Source organism: Mus caroli, unplaced genomic scaffold (assembly GCF_978045245.1).
Source record: "Mus caroli unplaced genomic scaffold, Mus_caroli_1 scaffold_11, whole genome shotgun sequence".
NCBI classification, from domain to species: Eukaryota; Metazoa; Chordata; class Mammalia; order Rodentia; family Muridae; genus Mus; species Mus caroli.
In genome coordinates, this window is record NW_028227266.1 from 65133895 (window position 1) to 65154322 (window position 20428).

The window sequence follows — 20428 nt, forward strand, 5'->3', positions numbered from 1 at the left end:
TGTGATCAGGGTCCTCATTTTAATTCTCAGAGCTATAGAATCAAGTTTTCAAATGGATGTTTTTCAGCATATTTCTGTTACCTTAACTAGGATGTTCTTCTTGACAATACACACACACACACACACACACACACACACACACACAGAGTGTTCTATTTAAATGGGCTTCTGTGGGGGAACAAAAGAGACTTTCTTTCTTCATATACTTAACCTCTAGTTCTACAACCGTTAAATCTTTGGTCCTTTGTAGGACAGAGTTTTATTAAAAGAGTTATTGAAGGTAATCACAAATGTCCCTAAGGATTTTTGTTTTTTGTTTTTTACTTTTTGTTTGTTTGTTTGTTTGGGTAAAGCAGCCATCTATAAACGTGCGTACAAATGGTAGTTTTTACTGCATTTGTCCCATAACACAAGACACTTTTACTTTTTGCTGCTTTATTAATGAACTCTTATAATATTCTAATGACTTAATTTGCATTTGGGTACTAACTTTTATATAAACCACGGTGTTCTTCATGTTTGGTGCAGGTACAAGGGACAAGCCCCAGATCTAATTGGCAAGCAGGACAGTGTGTATGAAGGTTTGTTTGCTTTGAGAGCTTCCTTATTTTATGTGTATTTTTATGTCTACTTCTTGCTTAACATCTGCTACTAACTTTACCATTATGTGTGTTTGTGTTTATGTACATATTAACTAGAGCTTTTCCTAAGTGGATCTGAGGTTACTTGATAACAACATTCCATTCTTGAGAGTTATAGGAGAAAGAAAGAACCCAAACTCAAATGTCAGGTTTACCATACAGTAGTAATTTGTTTGGAGGGTTTTTTTTTTCCAGAATAGCAAAAAAATGTAACATTTTGAAGTTTTTTCTATCCTAATTGTGGAAAAAAATGAGTGGAAAAGTGGGAAAAAAGTTGAGATGAGTATAATTTGTTTTCTAGAGCATGCATTTGCTTGAATATATATTGGCTGAGCCCTCTGTGATCAGTTGTAGCATTTGCTTTTTCTTTCAGTGGATCTTATTCCACTCCCCTTTCCAGTAGTCTCACATGCCTCAGGAATGCAGCTTGCTTAGGTCTCCAGGAGATGGCGCTGTGTTCATTTTGTAGCCCTCCTTGAACATTTTAGATTTATCTTAAAATAATCACTGTTAGCCGAACTATGCCATGTTTATATTCACATGCCATATATTTATTTAAATTCCAGAAGACTGGGACATGTTAGATGTTGATGAAGATGACAAACTAACAGGTGAAGAAGAATTTGAATTGCTTGCTGGACCACTTGGTTTAAATGACCGGCGCATTGTGCCAGAACCAGTTCAGTTCCCTGACAGTGACCCCCTGGGAGCATCAGTAGCAATGGTCACAGCTACCAACAGTATGGAAGAGACTTTGATGCAAATTGGTAAGCTGAAAGGCTAATTATCATTAATTTTTGGTCCATTTTAATATTTATATTTATCTTTTATATTTAGTATCCTAGGTAAATAGTAGTAATAATGGCTTAGCCCCACTTCATACCAGCAAGTCTCTTTGGCCATTTGGTGGGAAAGGAGTACTGAATATAGTTCAGAAGTTTGACAAGAGGTTTTTTTGTTTTTGTTTTTGTTTTTGTTTTTTTTTTTTCTATATTCTTTTCAACCTTATTTTTTTTGAGACAGGGTCTTGCACTGAACCAAATTGGAGCTCATTGATTTGGCTAGACTGGTCAAGTTCACATGTGTACCACCCCTTTCTGCATACCCCTCCCCCTCCCACCAACCAAAATTTAAAAATTGGCACTATCAGTGACTTAGTTCTTTATTTGTACTCAAAGCATATTTTATTTCTATCTTTCCTGTCTCTGAAGAGCTGTGACAGTGATTAAGAGCATTGTTGCTCTTGTAAGAAAATCCTGGGTTTTGTTCCCAGCTCCTACATGGCTGCTTATAGTGTCTATAACTCCAGTTCCAAGGGACTTGATGTCCTCTTCTGTCTTTCTTTGGCACTGCACACACATGGTTCACATACATACATTTAGGCAAAATACTCATATATATAAAATAAAAACAAAATACTTTTTAAAAACTATTCCTTTCTTATATCTCTTAATATCATAAGTGACACATAAAAAGAATAGAGGAAAAAACATGTATTTAATGGAAAATCTCTTCTATTAACTCAGAAATCTCTTAAGTTTAATATCTTAAGGAATTTTCTACTAGTTCTAGGTGAGCAAACATTGTCTTGCTATATTTCTTTGCAGATTAGAACCTACATAAAACAAGGGAGAAAAATTTAGTAGTCTAGATACTTTATCTTACTTTGTTGAAAACTGAGCAAAATTCTGCTTTCAGGTTGCCATGGGTCTGTGGAAAAGAGTTCCTCTGGGAGAGTAACATTAGGAGAGCAGGCAGCAGCCCTTGCAAATCCTCATGACCGAGTAGTGGCTCTAAGGAGGGTGACTGCTGCCGCTCAAGTCCTTCTGGCCAGAACCATGGTCATGCGAGCACTGTCTCTTCTCTCAGTCAGGTAAGTATTATTGTGTCAAGTGATGCAGTTAGCTTCTGACATATTTCACTCAGGAGTCTGGTAGGGGATATGAGAGAGTTTTTAAAACTTGACAATGTATTGTTGAATAAATTTAGGTTAATCTTAGTCATTATTGGTATTTATTTAGTTAATACTTGGCTTTTTTAGGGTTGAAATAATGCCAATTTAGTAACAGTCAGTTGCATATCTTTTTTGTTGTTGTTCCAGACACTGGAAATTAAACTGTTTAGTTGGTACTAGGTAGAAATTAAATAGTGAACTAATGTTTCTGCAGAACTCATAAAGAATAAAAATAGATAAAACTAATGTATAGCTTTAGACAATAGACAACAGTTACTTCTGTAGACACAATGGCTCTGAGGAGCCCTCAGCAAGCCACTGAGGTGCTGCTAGAGTTCTGTCTCTTGACTTAGAGGATGGGGGTTTCCAGAATGAAAGTTTCTGTTCTGTGAACATTCCTAATGTCATATTCCAGTGATTTAGTGATAACTCTCAGTGCATGCAATGTTCATTAAAAATAAAAGTGTAAGTGATCATTTCCATCTTATGTCATGTTTTGATACAAGGACATATATAATGAATGGTACAGCTTTTGTTTGATTTGAGTTTTTGATGATAAGTATGTGGGGTTCAAAACTGCCCCTTAAGAAATCTGTTTCGTCTATCTGAAGTGCTGTCTTTTCCTGACAGTGGTTCCAGTTGTAGCCTGGCTGCTGGTCTCGAGTCTCTGGGGTTAACAGATATCCGTACACTGGTTCGGCTAATGTGCTTAGCTGCAGCAGGGAGAGCTGGCCTTTCCACCAGCCCTTCTGCCATAGCCAGTACCTCAGAACGTTCACGAGGCGGACACAGTAAGGCCAGCAAGCCCATTTCTTGCCTGGCCTACCTGAGCACAGCAGTGGGATGCCTGGCATCAAATACTCCAAGCGCTGCAAAGCTGCTGGTTCAGCTGTGTACACAGGTAAGGTAGCTTCAGGAATTCCTGCTTTGTTTTTCCCAGGGATTCTTACAACATTTTGAAATTAAATCTTTTTGTTTCAAAAACATGTAAAAATTAAACCATTTGTCCTGATTGCTCTTCAGAACTTGATTTCTGCTGCAACAGGTGTCAATCTCACCACAGTGGATGATCCCATTCAGCGGAAGTTTCTACCAAGCTTTCTCCGTGGGATTGCTGAAGAGAATAAGCTTGTAACCTCCCCAAACTTTGTTGTAACTCAAGCCCTTGTGGCATTATTGGCAGACAAAGGGGCCAAACTGAGACCTAACTATGATAAGACAGAAATAGAAAAGAAAGGTAGGTTTCATGCTGTTTGAGTACAGTCTTCTGTAGATTAAGTCTTCAGAGGTGTGGTTTCGCATTGTTGTAATAAAGGACGTTTCTTAAGTTTGGAATATAAAAAAGTTACAGAGACAGATTTGGGGTTTTGTGTTTGTTTGTTTGTTTGTTTGTTTGTTTTTGAGATAGGGTATAATTGTGTAGTCCCAGGTTAGCCCCACACCAGCAATCCTCCTGTGCCTCTTGAGTGCTGGGATTACAAGTTTGCACAGACATTGAAGTGAGTATTAGAAAATGTACCAACTAGTGTAGTTACAGATAATGGCTTGAATTACCATACATGATCGGGTTCCTTAATACAATTTAAGTAGGAATAGTATGGAAGATAACTCTTTGAAGGGACTACTATATAGTCACTATTTAACCTTCACCCCAGTCAAGCACATTTTAAGTGAGATTGGTGGACTTTGGGATCAATTGATCTAGTTCCTTTACTAGATGTTAAGATTCAGTTTTTAAAATGATTTACTTATGTATTTGGTGCTGAGTATTGGAACCCAAGGCCTAGCGCATTCTGAGCATGTGCTCTGTCACTTAGTTGTAACCCAAGTAATGTCCCTGCTAAGCTGTTTTTTTTGTTTGTTTGTTTTGTTTTTTTAAAGCAGCAGACACTAGCTTGTTATTCTTAAGGGCCTATTGCCTTTGCATGGGCCAAAAGATTATGTCTGCTGTATTTCCAGTCCTTAGGTCAAGGACTGTTTATTGGTGTATAATAAAATATTAGTTTGTAGTGAATCAGATTTATTATGAAATTTGATGTGAAATACTTTATATCTTATATGCATATCTTAGTAAAATGATTGCTTATAAAAGAGCTAATTTATAAAAGAAATGGGTTAACCCATTTTTGTTTGTTCATCATCACCAACTCTCACCTGGGCATCATTTCATTGTTTTGTTTAAGCAGGTTTTATTGCCCAATTGTATGCCCATCCTTCCTATGATCCTTCTGCTGTAGGCCCTCTGGAGCTGGCTAATGCCCTGGCAGCCTGCTGCCTCTCCTCTAGGCTATCCTCACAGCATAGGCAATGGGCTGCTCAACAACTTGTGCGCACTCTTGCTGCACATGACCGTGACAACCAAACTGCTCCACAAACACTCGCTGATATGGGAGGAGATCTCAGAAAATGCTCTTTTATCAAGTTGGAGGCTCACCAAAACAGAGTATGTATTTTGAAATCAAGTGTGTTAATTACGTGTTTGACTGTTCAGAGTGTAGGTCTCCGTATCTCTTTCTATGTCTCTTTTTCTCACAGATATATACACGATTACCAAGATTTGCCTAGTAGTTGCTAATTCTAGTTTCTTTGTATGTGGGTTAACAGAAAGAAATCAGTTCCTAAAAGATAAAGGCTTATCTATACAAGTACTTGATGTATTGTAGGTGATTAATCTAGTAGGCCCTGAAGTTTTAAGAAGCAAGTACGGAAATGAATTAATCAATTTTAAAATCACTATTTTTAATGTGTGTAGAAGGGTAGAAGGGGTTTGTGCATGTGAGTGCAGAACCCATGGAGGCTAGAGTTATCAGATGCCCCCAGAACTGGAGTTCCAGGTGGTTGTGAACTGTCCAGTATGGGTGTAGGGAACCAAACTTGGGTTCTCTTCAAGAGCAATATAGGCCTTGTAGCCATTGAGCCATCTTCAGTCCCTTAGGAAGTCCACACTGACATGAGTGTCATCTGGAAGGGATGTGAGAATGTGTGTAGCAGCTTGCTCTGCCTTTTGGAGTCATTCCTTCTCAGCATGTTCGAATGTTTATTGTTAACTAATTAAATATTTAGACATTTTAGTAGAGAGCTAGGTAAGGTGGCTCATTGGGTAAAAGTACTTACCACCAAGCCTGATGTGATCCAAGAGGAGCTATAATAGAGGCAAGAACTGACTCCCTCAATTGTGACTGCAACATGTTCACGTTGGCATGTGCGTTCTCTCCTATGGAGATAAAAATAAAATAAAAGTTTATAAAAAAGACTTTATTATGTCTTAAGTAATTTGAGGAAGATTGAGCCTAGTACTCTAATGGGTATTCTACAAAACATTTAGGAAACCACATATATTGAATAACATGGATTTTTTTTTTTAATAGAACTTCAAATGATAAAGTCCTTTAACTCAGAATTTGGCTTGGCTTATCTCTCTTTAATTTTCCTAGGTGATGACATGTGTTTGGTGTAATAAAAAAGGCCTGTTGGCTACCAGTGGCAATGATGGCACTATTCGGGTGTGGAATGTTACCAAGAAGCAATACTCACTTCAGCAAACCTGTGTGTTCAATAGACTGTAAGTGCTTGTTCCACTGGTGTAAAACTGGAGCAGTCTTTGGCAGGCCTCACCTTGGTTGTGTTAGTGTAGTCCATCCTCATTAAAACTAAAGGTTTTTCTTTTGGAATATTTCTAAATCTCCAGAATGCACGTTTACCTTTCCATGGTAGTAATTCAGGAAATAAAAATTTAAATTCTATTTAGAACAGAGCTTACTAGCAAATACATGTTTAGTTATATCAACCAGTATACTGATTTTCATTAGTCTTCTGTGGTTATTTGGGAATTAGAGTAGTTGCTTTTGTGTCGACATGTTGCAACTTTATAGTGCTGTAGCTAGCTGTAAGTATTTCTTTTTTTTAAAAAAATGATTTAGTAAATTTTATTATAAAAACTTTGAAATAAAAAAAATCACACATCGATAGTAACCAAGCCTAAAGCCTATGCATCTCACTGAACTTCTGTACAGTCAGACAGCCACATAGAACAGCAGCTGTGAAACTTTGCACTAGATTTTACACTAACACTACTGAATATATTTTTATGTGCTTACCTCCAGACAAATGGAAACTCAACAACAGAGTTAGAACTAAAACATAATTGGTTTTGTATCTTCCTGTATTTACTCATGTTATTACCCACATTTAGTCCTTCCTTATCTCCTAAGATTTAATCTTGGTGCTCTCTTTTCTATAGATAGATTATACTATATTCACATATACATTTGTTTGTGTATATTCATATATTATTGGCTAGATTCCACATATGAGGAAAATCATGTGGGTTTTTTTTTCCCTTTATGAGATTGTTTGACCTCACTTGATATACATTCTAAGTCCATCCATTTTTTTACAAATCTTATCATACATATTTATGTAGAACTGAGTATTATTCTATTTCATGTATACACCAGATTTTTATTACCCATTCATCTGTTAATAGATAACTAGATTGTTGCCAATTCTTTGTTACAGTTAAAAAAATGGCTATAAATATGTGAGCATAGATATCCTAGTAGTAGTGTATGGAGTGCTCAGTGTATGTGCCCAGGAGCGAGGGAGCTGGGCATATGATAGTTATGTTTTAATTTCTGAAAACTCTCCAAACTAATTTCCACAATAGCTGATTAAGTTACATCACCACCAACAGTAAATTTGGTAAAGTTTCTTTCTCTACATACATTCCTTTTCTAAGACGTTTTATATAAATTTGGCATACAGAAATCAGTATACTCTGAATAGTAACTCTGTCTCCAGCCCATATCAATTCTGAAGGTCTTTGCTGACAGATTCTGTCCTAATAATGAGTAGTCAAAGCATCATTCCTTCATAGTTGATATTTTCTCTGTGGTGAGAGATACTGTTGACTAAGAATACCCTATGATAATGGCCTGCCTGTATGTACCCCTTGCTTCAAGGTTTGAAATATAGCTTACTAAATTTAGAAATGGGGATGGAAATTGCATACTCATCTGTTGAATTTTAGGGAAGGGGATGCTGAGGAAAGCCTTGGGTCACCCAGCGACCCAAGCTTCTCACCTGTTTCCTGGAGTATCAGTGGCAAATACCTTGCTGGGGCTTTGGAGAAGATGGTAAACATCTGGCAAGTTAATGGTAAGAGTCTTGCAACTGCAATGGGTGCAGCTCAGCCTCCTTCTCACTTAGTCTTGAAAGCACTGGCTTCTCTTTACCTGGAAATCCATGAACTTTTCTATGAAAATACTGCACAGGATGCACTTCCTGGAAGTTTCAGGTACCTACTTCTGTAAGCCAAACCTTCTTTTAATGCAGCAGTAAGTAGGCTTTGTTAAGCTGCATAATTTTCAGTCACTTGAAGTAGCTCTATCATTTGTTTCTTTCAGAGATAAAAATTATTAGGTGCTTTATACTTTATTTTTTCCCTCCCTCCCTTCCTCCCCTCTCTCCTCCCTCCTTTCTCTCCTCCCTCCTTTCTCTCCTCTCTCCTTCCTCCCTTTCTTTCTTTCTTTCTTTCTTTCTTTCTTTCTTTCTTTCTTTCTTTCTTTCTTTCTTTCTTTCTTTCTTTCTTATCTTTCTTTCTATCTATCTATCTATCTATCTATCTATCTATCTATCTATCTATCTACTAGGGTGCATGTATGGAGGTTAGAGAACAACTTGACATTGGTATTCTCCTACCATGTGGATCTTAGGGATTGAATGTAGGTCATTAGGCTTGGCAGCAGGTGCCTTTACCCACAAAGCCCTTTATCAAATCTTATTGTATTTTTCTAGGGGATAAAAAATACTGTTGTAATTATAGACTTACTAGTATTTGTTTATTTTTACATATTTAAGAAATGGCTGTTGTCATTCACGTAATAAAGGAGTAGCTAGCTTGTCTTAGTTGTAGGTAAATTACTCATATCAAGTGGGGTTTCAATAGTTATTACGAGTCGCTGAGCATCATGGCCCATGGAATTTCAGTACTTGGGGGTGGGGGCAGGAGGATTGCTTGAAGTTGGAGGTCAGCCTGGACTACATTGTGACGCCTGTGTCAAAAACAAGTAAACTAAACGCAGAAGTACCTTAGTGATGTTGCCTTTAGCCTTCTCGCAGTGTCCTGGGAAAGAAACGTGCCAATTTGCCAGCAATAGGCAAGCACCTAAGTGTTTGCCATTTGCTACTAAGTTTATTCCTTTATTCTGTCATCTGTAGAAGTTCTTTTTTCTATAAGTAGTTAAAGATTGTTGACTTAAATGATACTCAAGACACGAATAAGATTTTGTTTTCACAGACCTTTAGGTTCATAGACTGTTGTGAATTGGAGAGTGCATTAGCTATTATCTATCTCTGTCTTATCTATCTTTATCTATATGGCACGTGAAGACTAGAGTGGCCTCGAACTTACAGAGATCCACCTGCCTCCGCCTCTTGATTGCTGTTTTTAAGGATGTGTACCACTACACCTGGCACGTGTTCTTTTTTAAAGAGTAAAATGGGCTAACATTTCTCCCTCTGTAGGAGGAAAAGGATTAGTAGATATTCAGCCTCACTGGGTATCTGCCCTGGCCTGGCCAGAAGAAGGTCCAGCTACAACCTGGTCAGGAGAATCTCCAGAGTTATTGCTGGTGGGACGGATGGACGGATCTCTAGGACTGATTGAAGTTGTTGATGTGTCCACTATGCACCGCCGAGAACTGGAGCACTGCTATCGAAAGGATGGTAAGACATTTTCTAGTCAAGAAAGTAGACAAATAGACAAACGTTTTGGTTGAATATAAATGCTGAGTGGGTGTTACTTTGGGTTTGTTTTCTAACATTTCCGCTATGTTTTTAATTTTAATTAGTAATTGAATTGAAATCTGTTTCTCTACCCCTTACTTTGTCTCTCTGCCAAAGGGAAATTTCATTTTGTTACACCATATTAGCCATTCATCCTTCGTGTGAATGATTGACCATTTATAACAGGATGCAAGTATCCCTTAAGTTAGAGCTATGGAATAGGGGAATCATGGGTAGAAACGCCTGTGCTGTTAACGGCCGAGTAAACTAAGGAAATAGGGGAAGATGGAGAAGAAAGGTCCTGGATTCAGCAGATGACACAAAGTTTGCCTCTGTGTTTTTCTTACTGAGTACCTTTGAGTAAATGCATGTCTTACTAGCAGTTTTTATTAGTTATTTGGGGGAAACAAGTAATTCAGAGGTCACAGTACTGATTTGTATAATACTCTATTTGACAGGAGAATTGTTTGTCATGTTTTGGGTTTGGGTTTTTTACAATCTACTTTTAAAATTTTGACAATAACTTCAGAGGGTTCAAAAGTTAAAACATTTTAAAAGGCGTAGAAGGAAAATCTTCCTGTCTGCTACCCCCAAAGCCCATCCTGCCCTCTAGGTACTATTTTTTACTTCTCAGCCTTACAGTATACAAAAAAGCAATGGTGATTAGAGGATAGGATAGACAGTCTTAAGAGCCTGGGAACACTGACTGTGACAGCAGAAGGAATCATCAAGATGATTTTTCAGTTTCATAGTAGATTCTTTCTCAAAAGAAGAACATGGTACAATGCTTTACTACCAACCAGATCGTTACTGTTTTTCTTTCTTAAAAACAAAAAAAGAAACTCCTGTGAAAGAATGAAATGTTAGAAGTGGGGTCATTTCTTTTACTCATAACGAACATTCTCAAAGTGGGTTATATCAGCTCTCTGCTGCAGGCTCTAATTGGTTAGCTGTGTAGAAGTTTTCTTGCTGTGGTGGTCAAAGCACATTTTTTTTGTTTTTTGTTTTGAAAGCATCTACCTAGGTGTCTAGATAGTGACAAACCCATTCTTTTCTTGTGTTTTTATCATGGTAGTATCTGTCACCTGCATTGCTTGGTTCAGTGAAGACAGACCATTTGCAGTAGGATATTTTGATGGAAAATTGTTAATGGGAACAAAAGAACCACTTGAGAAAGGAGGCATTGTTCTTATTGATGCGCATAAGGTAAAGACCATCTTCTCCATGCTTGCTTTTCTTTTTTTTTCTTTTTTTTTTTTTTTTTTTTTGTGTGTGTGTGTTTTTGGATTGTGGTTTAGAAGTGGTATCTTCAACAATATTTTGCATTGTTCATGATTTAATATTCTATCACTACACAAAGTCTTTGTGGCTATATTTTCACATAAAAATGTTTTTCATTAGTCTGAATAAGAATACCGCCGGGCAGTGGTGGTGCACGCCTTTAATCCCAGCACTTGGGAGGCAGAGGCAGGTGGATTTCTGAGTTCGAGGCCAGCCTGGTCTACAAAGTGAGTTCCAGGACAACCAGGGCTACACAGAGAAACCCTGTCTCGAAAAACCAAAAAAAAAAAAAAAAAAAAAAAGAATACCTTTTAGGGAAAGATGTTGTATGCATGTTAAGTTGAGACATGTTAGACTTGAAAGTGTATGCATTGAAATGATGGTTTGTTACAAGGACTTAAGATTGTTATGTCAGGTGCTACATGGTTGCCTCAGCAATTAAGAGCACTGAATGCTCTCCAGAGAACATGATTTCAACTCCTAGCACCCATGTGCTTCTCATATCCCTCTGTAACTCCAGTTCTGAGAAATCTGATGCCCACTTCTGGCCACCGTAGGCATCAGACACACAAAGTGGTACACAGACCACAGATAAAATGTTCATATACACAAAAACAAAAATAAATATATGGTGATTAAAAAAATGTTTTTCATTTAAAAAAAAAAAAAAAAGCTACCTAAGAAATGAAGCCAGAAGAGTGAAATAGGAGTGCCCTGGGAATATCTCCTGCCCTATGTCCCCATTTTTTTTTTTTTTTTTTAAGATTTATTTATTTATTATATGTAAGTTCACTGTAGCTATCCTCAGACACTCCAGAAGAGGGCACCAGATCTCGTTACGGATGGTTGTGAGCCACCATGTGGTTGCTGGGATTTGAACTCCGGACCTTCGGAAGAGCAGTCGGGTGCTCTTACCCACTGAGCCATCTCACCAGCCCCCCTATGTCCCCATTAATGCCAGAACACCCACTGATGTTTTCAGTCCTGGTGTTTACAGGGCCACCCAGGCAAGTGACACAAATGCATGAAACCAGGACTTGGAGATGTGGAAGGAGGGTTATAAAGACAACCACAGATGGCTAGACAGACGGTTCAAAGTTTAAGAGCACTGGCTAGGCTCCCTTAGGACCCAGGTTCAGTTCCCAGTATTTATTATGGCAGTTCACAGCCATCTGTTACTCCAGTCCCAGCAGTTCTTGTGCCCTCTTCTGACATCTACAAGCACCAGGTATGCACAGAGTGCGCAGACATGCATGCAGGCAAGATACTCATTTGCATAACTTAAAGTTATAAAAAATTAAAAGCAGAAGTTATCAAAATATGTAAACATAAAGCACTCCCTAGGCTCTCAAAAGCATTTTGACGAATTTGGGGGTGAGGGGTCCTTTTTTTTCCTTTTGTCTTTCCTTCTTTTTCACATTGTAATGATTACCAGTCAGTAAAATGATTTCGGTACATACACATGCAAAAGAAAGGTACTATATCTTTTCAGAGCTATATTTTCATAATTTATATAACTTAATATTTATTTAGCTTTACTGTAACATATAATGTAGACTATATTTAAGGTCAAGTTGATTAAGATTAGGAATGATGTGGAACTATCTTATTCATATAAAAATCTTAATTTTTATGCAATTGAGTTAGTAGCACCATCCATAAACTAATGAATATAAAGTATGTACTGTGAAATGAGTATTACTCTTAATTTTTTTTTCCTATAATTTTAAGGAAACTCTTGTTAGTATGAAATGGGACCCAACAGGCCATATTCTAATGACATGTGCCAAAGAAGAAAATGTGAAACTCTGGGGGCCTGTTTCAGGATGCTGGCGCTGTCTGCATTCCCTCTGCCATCCATCCACTGTAAATGGCATCGCCTGGTGCAGCCTTCCAGGGAAAGGATCCAAGATGCAGTTACTGATGGCCACGTATGTTATACATTTGTGTGTGTGTTGATTCTTATGGTAGTGTAGACTATTACTTGGCAATAGTATGACTTTCCGATAATATTGATTTAGTGTCTATTACTAATTTTATAATGTATAAGGCCATAAAATTACCTAAGGGAAATAAAGAACAGATTTTTAGATTTTTCACTTGGTATGTTCTCCTTTTGTGATTTTTAAGTGGCTGTCAAAATGGCTTAGTGTGTGTTTGGCGTATTCCTCAAGATACCACACAGACCAGTATGACCAGCTCAGAAGGATGGTGGGATCAGGAATCAAATTGTCAGGTAATGTGTGGCTGTTTAAGACTTTATCTGAAGCCATAGTACAGTAACTCCTCACTAAAGTATTTACTCCTATACCCGAAGGCCATGATCATTAGGGAAGTGTAAATATTGTAATTGTGTGCTCTCTAAGTTCCTGTAATTTTGGTTACAGTGAGGTGTTTAATGCATATTGAGTGGTGATGTTGGTGATGAGTAAAATGGATGTTGTGGATATACTAATCTTAGTGAAGTCTGGTACAGTGGAGTGACACTGGGAGTTCCCATCCAGAGTACCTGATGCCAGTGTCAGAATTTCACCTGCACAGAATGATTATTTTGAAAGAAAAAAAATCAAGAGCTTGATACTTACAAAGGCATCCAGACAAGACACATAAACTCATGAATCTGGGAGTCAGGAGGTATGGAGTAGAAAAAGCATAGACAAAAACCCCATGAAGCACATGTGATTCATCTCAAACCAAACTTCAACTTTTCCCACTCTTACCCTCTTCCTCTAAGAAACTTTTACACAGCCTGGTGTGGGTACATAAAGTAGGTGAGAACACCAAATATTCATCAATTAAAAAATCATAATGAAATTTACTTTAGAACGTTCTTTGGTATACATCTGATATTTTCATTTATTAGAGGAAAACAAATTTACATACTTATGGGATACATGTGCTTGTTTGTTTTTACATTAAAGAATTGAATCTCAGCTGAGTGTTTGATAGTAAAAGATAAAGAGCGTCTTCAGTGTTTTTTAGATTTGATCAATTTTTCAATTTTATAGTTGTCAATACTAAGTACTTTTGCATAAATATGTATTAAAACCATTTAGAACCATTTCAAAGTTTTTGGAAATTCTGTCCTTAGCCAAAAGATTTTTTTTTAATGAAAATTTGCTCAGTAGCTTAAACTGCAAATTTTAAAATCAAATACTCAAACACAATATAACCTAAAGATACACTAGTTTGATATTTGCTGAGAAATGGCAATAGGAAAATACAAAAAGAATTTGTTTTTTCATAATTAAACCATTGCATTTTTGTAAGTACAGAAAACTTTGTGTGTAATAACCACTACAATTCATAACATGTAATCTCAAATTTTAACCAAGGTGTCTCACAAAACCCTCATAGGTGTAACACCATGCAGTGTCAGGTCAGAACCGAGGCTGCAGTAAGTTCGTGCCATGCAAGTGCATCGCCTCCAGAGACGCCTTGGACCCCTATGTGCTTGCGTTTAGTTTTGGTAATGATGTGTTCAGAACTGTTTACTGCTGCCGAACTCAGAGTTCAGTTACTAGCCCGGTTAACTAAGTGTTGATATAAAGTGCTTAGCTGCTGCCACAGCTGATTGTTACCTCCCTAGAATTAAGCCTATTGGTAACGCCTTTAATCCCAGCACTTGGGAGGCAGAGGCAGGCGGTTTTCTGAGTTGGAGGCCAGCCTGGTCTACAAAGTGAGTTCCAGGACAGCTGGGGATACACAGATAAACCCTGTCTCAAAAAAAAAACAAAAAACAAACAAACAAACAAAAAACCTCTAAATAATCGGATACTAATATTGTCATTTTACAATTCTTAAAAAACAAAACAAAACTGAGTGTCTGATTAAACTGAATCTCTGAACTACCAGTCTGCAGCTTCCTTTTGTCTATGATGTAAACACCCTTTGAAGAAGTTCTCTTTAGTGGCCTCTGGGGGAGATGGGTGTATCTGGTACTAGCATCTGTCTTAAGGGAAGGAGTAGTCAGCTAAATGATAGGAAGAAGGTGCCACAGAAGTAGAAATGAGATCAGTAAAGGTAAATATGGCTTACTCCTCGTCCAAGTGAGTTAGTTGCCTTGTGCACTGGCCTTAGCTTTCTCACTTTAAAACCTGGCAGAGCAAATATGTTGATTGGATATTGTTTAATTACTCTACAGGTAATGGAGCCTAAAAAGTGAGACAGACTAAAGTCTCATGCAATAAGCAGTTTTATTCAGAATATCAGGTAATTTATGCTCCAAGGGTTAGGAAGAATCACCCGAGTATATTTGTATAAAGCCACACATGGCAAAAATGTGTTTTCCCATTGAAGCCAGATAACAAGCCAGCTGTGATGAGTAATCTGAATTAAACTCATTCCCGTCTGCTACACCTGGGAAGAACATGAAAACACATTCCAAGAACAATTTTGTGTTTTGAAGAAACTGAGGTCACAAGCCTCTTGTCTTGTTTTTCTGGAGTTTTCTCACAAGCATTCAGAATTCCCATTTCACAACTCCATTCTTGGACCAAGAGGCATGACGTTATCAGACAGAGCCATCAGCTCACAGTAGGCAAAGCTATTTGTATAGAGTGAACACATGCAGTTCAGAAGTGTTAGGTGAGAAAATAAAAATTACATGAAAAAGCAAAAGTCATGTTTTTTTTTGGGGGGGGGGTTGGTGTCTCAGATATTGGAACTTTGAAATACAGTAATTTCTGTTTGTTAAAGAACAGAAAGTTATTTTTAAAAATATCAAAACAGAGCCAGGTTTCTGCTTTACTGTTAATCATCAAGTTAAGCAACTTTATGGGAGAAAGTATCTACCTCAGTCTCTAGCTTCATACTACTCAATTGTAAAATTTCCAAGGATGAGCTGTAAAATATTTTAAACTAATACATATCAAAACAATGAATTATAGGATGGCTATAGAAAATCAGCAGGAGCCAAGTGTGTTTATCAGCTGCGGGGACACATCACACCTGTTCGGACTGTGGCCTTCAGTTCTGATGGCTTGGCCTTGGTGTCTGGTGGACTTGGAGGGCTTATGAACATTTGGTCTTTAAGGGTAAGGACACAGGTTGTTTTTTTATTTTAAAAAATTTTATTTTACATTAGTTATATCATGTATAATAAAAATCAACCAACCCTAAGAATATTTCATTGGCTAGTGAAGATGCTCCCATAGAATCATCTACTGGGAAAGAACCAGTCTTCTCTCCTTTGGGTTTCTCTCTGATAAGTGTGTTTAAAGCAAAAAGTGGGTAGCAGGTTACAAATTGAAAGCTTTTGAATTCAGCTCAGTTATAATTTTTAATGTATATTTTGTGAATGTAAAGTAACAGATATTGTGGCAATAGTGCCTAATGTCAAGAAATGAGTTTTGATAAATATATCTCATTTTAGGATGGCTCTGTCTTGCAAACTGTTGTAATAGGCTCTGGAGCTATTCAGACCACAGTATGGATTCCAGAAGTTGGGGTAGCTGCCTGCTCAAATAGATCAAAGGTAACACTGCAGACACACCAAACCATAGACTAAGACATAGAGACATTTTAGAAGTTGCAGTCCAAGCCCCTCCCCCCTTACAGAAGAATGACTGCTATTTGAAAGATTATTATTTGCCCAAGATAATGCAACTATTAATGGTAGAAGGGAGTTAGAACCCAGGGATGCTCATTTCTTACCTAATGCCCTTTCTGCTATACCTGGGCTTGCTGAAAATGCTTGATTACTTTTCCTCCTTTTTATTTCCCTTGGAAGACACAAGTAGATTCTGATTTTATCACATAATTTTTGATACCATTATACTGTCTCAAAAGGATATTCTGTAAAAAAAATATTCAAAGACATTTAAATATCCAAAATACATCATGGCTTTGAAATTTAAGATTCTAATAAAATGCTAGCCAGTCTGCTGTGATATTTAAATATCAAGATCAATGTGGTGTTTGATTTATATTTTATGTACTTACATAGTGTTAAAAGAAGCTATAATCATATGTGAATAGAACTACTAAAAGTACAAATAAAAACTGACCAGTCCTAGGCTCTTCTTAAGATTGGCAATATAGCGTGAGCTCCCTATGCAGTACAAATAGCCACCAAGCCTGCTGCATAGAATAGAGTAGGGCCGTTCTGAAATTTTACATTGTGTTCCTGAGGAAACAACTATTTTTATTTCTGCTAGTATTCCTATAGTCGTGTCAGACATGTGAAGTATACTCCATGCCTTGTCTTACAAGTCTGAGAACAGGCAGATAATTGATACTGTTTTTAAAGAAAATCTGTTAAGGTAGTTCACACTTTCTAAAATTGTTTTATTTACTCATTTTACTTAGACAAATATTAGGATGTTTTAAAATTTCTGTAGACATTTTAAAATATGTAAAAAGACAAAGTATTTAATCCAATTACTGGAGAGAATTTCTCAGGTTCAGTGGTGATGGCATGATTTTAACCTTTTATATAAACAAATTAATCATCTGGCATAATTTATTTTCCACCAGGATGTCTTGGTTGTTAATTGCACAGCAGAATGGGCTTCTGCCAATCACATTTTAGCAACCTGTAGAACAGCCCTGAAACAACAGGGTGTTCTGGGATTAAACATGGCTCCATGCATGAGAGCATTTCTGGAACGGCTACCCATGATGCTTCAAGAGCAATATGCCTATGAAAAGGTAACTCATGGCCCTCACTCCGGTAGTACTTAGTGCTTTGAATCTCCTCCACAAACCGCCCCAGGACATGAAGTGTGAGGGAGATCTGTGAAGCTCTGTGCAGAGGTCAAGTCCTTACACCTCAAGCGGCTGCTCAGTGATTTCCAGTCCATTCCTCATTGTCACTTGAGTGAAATGAAACTGGGGTCCCAAAACTTTTACTGTTGATACATTCCTTTTCATATCATTTATTTACTTTGTATACAGTTAATTTAACTGAAGAATATGCCTGGATTTAATGTCCATGGTCTCTGTGGTAGATTTGCTCTGCCATGATTAAAGACTGCGGTAAGGGGATTCACCTTTGATTTCCTGGGGTAAAGGAAGAAATGTGAAAGGAATAAGGTGCTGGTGATTTTGTTCATAATCAAGAAAAAATACACAAGACACAGTTTAATATGATCCCATATTAGATTCTGGAACAAAAAAGGCTATCAGTGATAAGACCAAATAAAGCTCTAGTTTAGCTAATGTTATACCAGAATAAGTTACTTAGTTTTTATCAATGCGATATGATTATACAAGGTTTTATTTTTATGTAATACATCATATAATACATCATATGTATATATATATGATGTTAGGGAAATTGAGTAAAGAATATACACAATTCTCTTTACTAGTTCCATAAGCTTTCACAACATAAGCTTACTCAGAATATCTGACACAGGCTCCTCTTGAATGTGGCATTCTTTTGTTTTTTTCTTAGCCTCATGTAGTTTGTGGTGACCAGCTTGTTCATAGCCCCTACATGCAATGTTTGGCTTCCCTTGCTGTGGGACTTCATCTGGATCAGCTGTTGTGTAACCCTCCAGTGCCACCACACCATCAGAACTGTCTCCCTGACCCTACATCCTGGAATCCCAATGAGTGGGCCTGGCTAGAGTGCTTTTCAACCACTATCAAGGCTGCAGAAGCCCTGACCAACGGAGCGCAGTTTCCAGAGTCGTTTACTGTCCCAGATCTAGAGCCTGTTCCTGAAGATGAGCTAGTGCTCCTCATGGTAAGCAAAACGCGAGCTGCTGTTGGTTGTCGTGGAGACTGTGTCATGGCTGCTTGGTGTGCCATTGACTAGCAGCATGCCCTTAGATAGACTGAATATACCTTTTTCTTTATTTTTTTTTCCTTTGGTTTTTGAGACAGGGTTTCTCTGTGTAGCCCTGGCTGTCCTGGAACTCACTTTGTAGACCAGGCTGGCCTCGAACTCAGAAATCCTCCTGCCTCTGCCTCCCAAGTGCTGGGATTAAAGGCGTGTACCACCACGCCTGGCTGACTATACTTTTCTAGTGGATGGCTGTTCAAGTCTCTTGATGACAGAGCCTTTCTGAATCTGTTGATGCCATACATAGTTCCATACTTTTCTGTTTTCTTTGTCTGTAGGTGCTTGCTAAGTACCTTAATCATACACATTTTTAGTTTTCCTCTGGTCATTTTGTGAGATTGATGCCACATAGAAATTCTGATTTAGTCCACTCTTAAAATGTAGAGTAATCAGCATCAAGTGAGAATACAGAAGAGCATTCAGTGTGTCATTTCTTTTTACTGTAGTTGGTAGTGTTTACCCATAGAAATTGTGATGATCATAAAATGCCAATACAAGCTAGCACCTGACCTAACTTTAGTTATGGTTTATGTATGCAAACATTTGAACATAAAAATGTAAATATAACATAAAACAGATAAATGAATTAAAGAAAAGCATCTGAATACATAAGTTTTAATCAAGAAATGTCTTCCATAGTGTTGTGCCTGACATGCACAGGCCCCTGAGGACAGTCCATATACAAATCATAGACTGGAGAGGAGTATACTCAGTAACCTGGAATAGAGTGGAGCAGAGTGTAACAGCTCTTTCTGAACCCGATTTGGGCCTAATTTCATCTTACAGATAGGGAAACTGAAGCCCAAAACAATGACAAGACCTACCCACTAAACTAGGCAGAGAATCTAAGGAGGCAGTAGATTTTGTACATGGCCTTGCACCCCTTGGTACTCAGTTAACACGAATGGTTACCTTTGAACCTAGGCTACAGTGATAATGAAAGTGTGTATAATAAAAGCCAATATTAGAATGCAAAAACACATGTTTGAAATTATGATGATACCAAACTTGCTGGGTGGGATGACACATGCCTCTAAACCCCAACTTCCTAGAAGGAAAAACCAAGAGAATTTTGACCCCAAGAGTTTAAAGGCAGCTGATGTGAGCAACATAGCAAGAAAATAAGAACAACTCCTCCTGACACGTCATGATATCACCATGTTCTTTAGAAAGTAACAGAGCAGACAAGTCCTGGCAAAGCATCGTTGCTTCTGATGTGTGCTCTGTCTTACAGGATAACAGCAAGTGGATCAATGGCATGGATGAACAAATTATGTCTTGGGCAACTTCCAGACCTGAGGTCAGTAAAGATAAGATTACCGTGAGGTGGATTTCATTCAGCCTTTTGATTGTAGATGCATGTGTTTCTGGGTCCTTTCTGTAGAAGTTGTCACATGCTTGTGCTCAGTATGTATTTGTTTGAGCAACTGGATAAACCTAACTTTGGGTGCCTATGGGTTTTTTAGGACTGGCACCTGGGAGGTAAATGTGATGTCTACTTATGGGGTGCTGGCAGGCATGGACAGCTGGCTGAAGCTGGAAGAAACGTAATGGTACCAGCTATAGCGCCTTCATTCTCACAAGCCCAACAGGTAACTAGCAGAGTAAAGAACAGAGAAGAAATGTGAGAATTCTAGTTGCTTTCAGTAACCTACTTGGGGTTCAGTCTTGTCAGTTTTTTAGTCTATTGTGGTGAATCATTAAAGAACTTCATTTATACGTAGCCTCCAAATAAAACCTTTCTAAGCTTTTATTATACCTAAGACATTTTATTAAGAACTTTCTATAACTTTCTTGCTTCCAAGTATAGTGAATTAGCGCCACAATATATTAGTCCAGGGCAGTGTATATATATGGAAGCTGAGCTAATGTTAATCACTGTGCTCTTTGGGAACCATGATGGATCTTTAGCTAGACTTTATTGATGCACCTCCCTTCATCTTCTAGGCATGGTACTGTATTCCCAAACCATCC

At 37.8% G+C, this 20428-nt stretch overlaps 1 protein-coding gene across 5 annotated transcripts in view; it reads left to right on the plus strand.

Moving 5' to 3' along the window:
* Window positions 1-20428, plus strand: part of Herc1 (HECT and RLD domain containing E3 ubiquitin protein ligase family member 1) — a 163310-nt gene that overhangs the window by 119009 nt on the left and 23873 nt on the right. For 4 of the 5 annotated variants that reach the window (XM_029481103.2, XM_029481105.2, XM_029481106.2 and 1 more), the window contains exons 46-63: window positions 529-581; window positions 1208-1408; window positions 2340-2514; window positions 3226-3496; window positions 3619-3832; window positions 4782-5038; window positions 6030-6157; window positions 7625-7752; window positions 9121-9321; window positions 10457-10587; window positions 12394-12593; window positions 12793-12898; window positions 15552-15698; window positions 16037-16138; window positions 17140-17313; window positions 18062-18355; window positions 19689-19754; window positions 19921-20046. In XM_029481103.2, the coding sequence (XP_029336963.1) occupies window positions 529-581; window positions 1208-1408; window positions 2340-2514; window positions 3226-3496; window positions 3619-3832; window positions 4782-5038; window positions 6030-6157; window positions 7625-7752; window positions 9121-9321; window positions 10457-10587; window positions 12394-12593; window positions 12793-12898; window positions 15552-15698; window positions 16037-16138; window positions 17140-17313; window positions 18062-18355; window positions 19689-19754; window positions 19921-20046 (2974 nt within the window). The remainder of the gene's footprint in view (window positions 1-528; window positions 582-1207; window positions 1409-2339; window positions 2515-3225; window positions 3497-3618; window positions 3833-4781; window positions 5039-6029; window positions 6158-7624; window positions 7753-9120; window positions 9322-10456; window positions 10588-12393; window positions 12594-12792; window positions 12899-15551; window positions 15699-16036; window positions 16139-17139; window positions 17314-18061; window positions 18356-19688; window positions 19755-19920; window positions 20047-20428) is intronic. The other variant, XM_029481107.2, reaches the window with a different exon arrangement.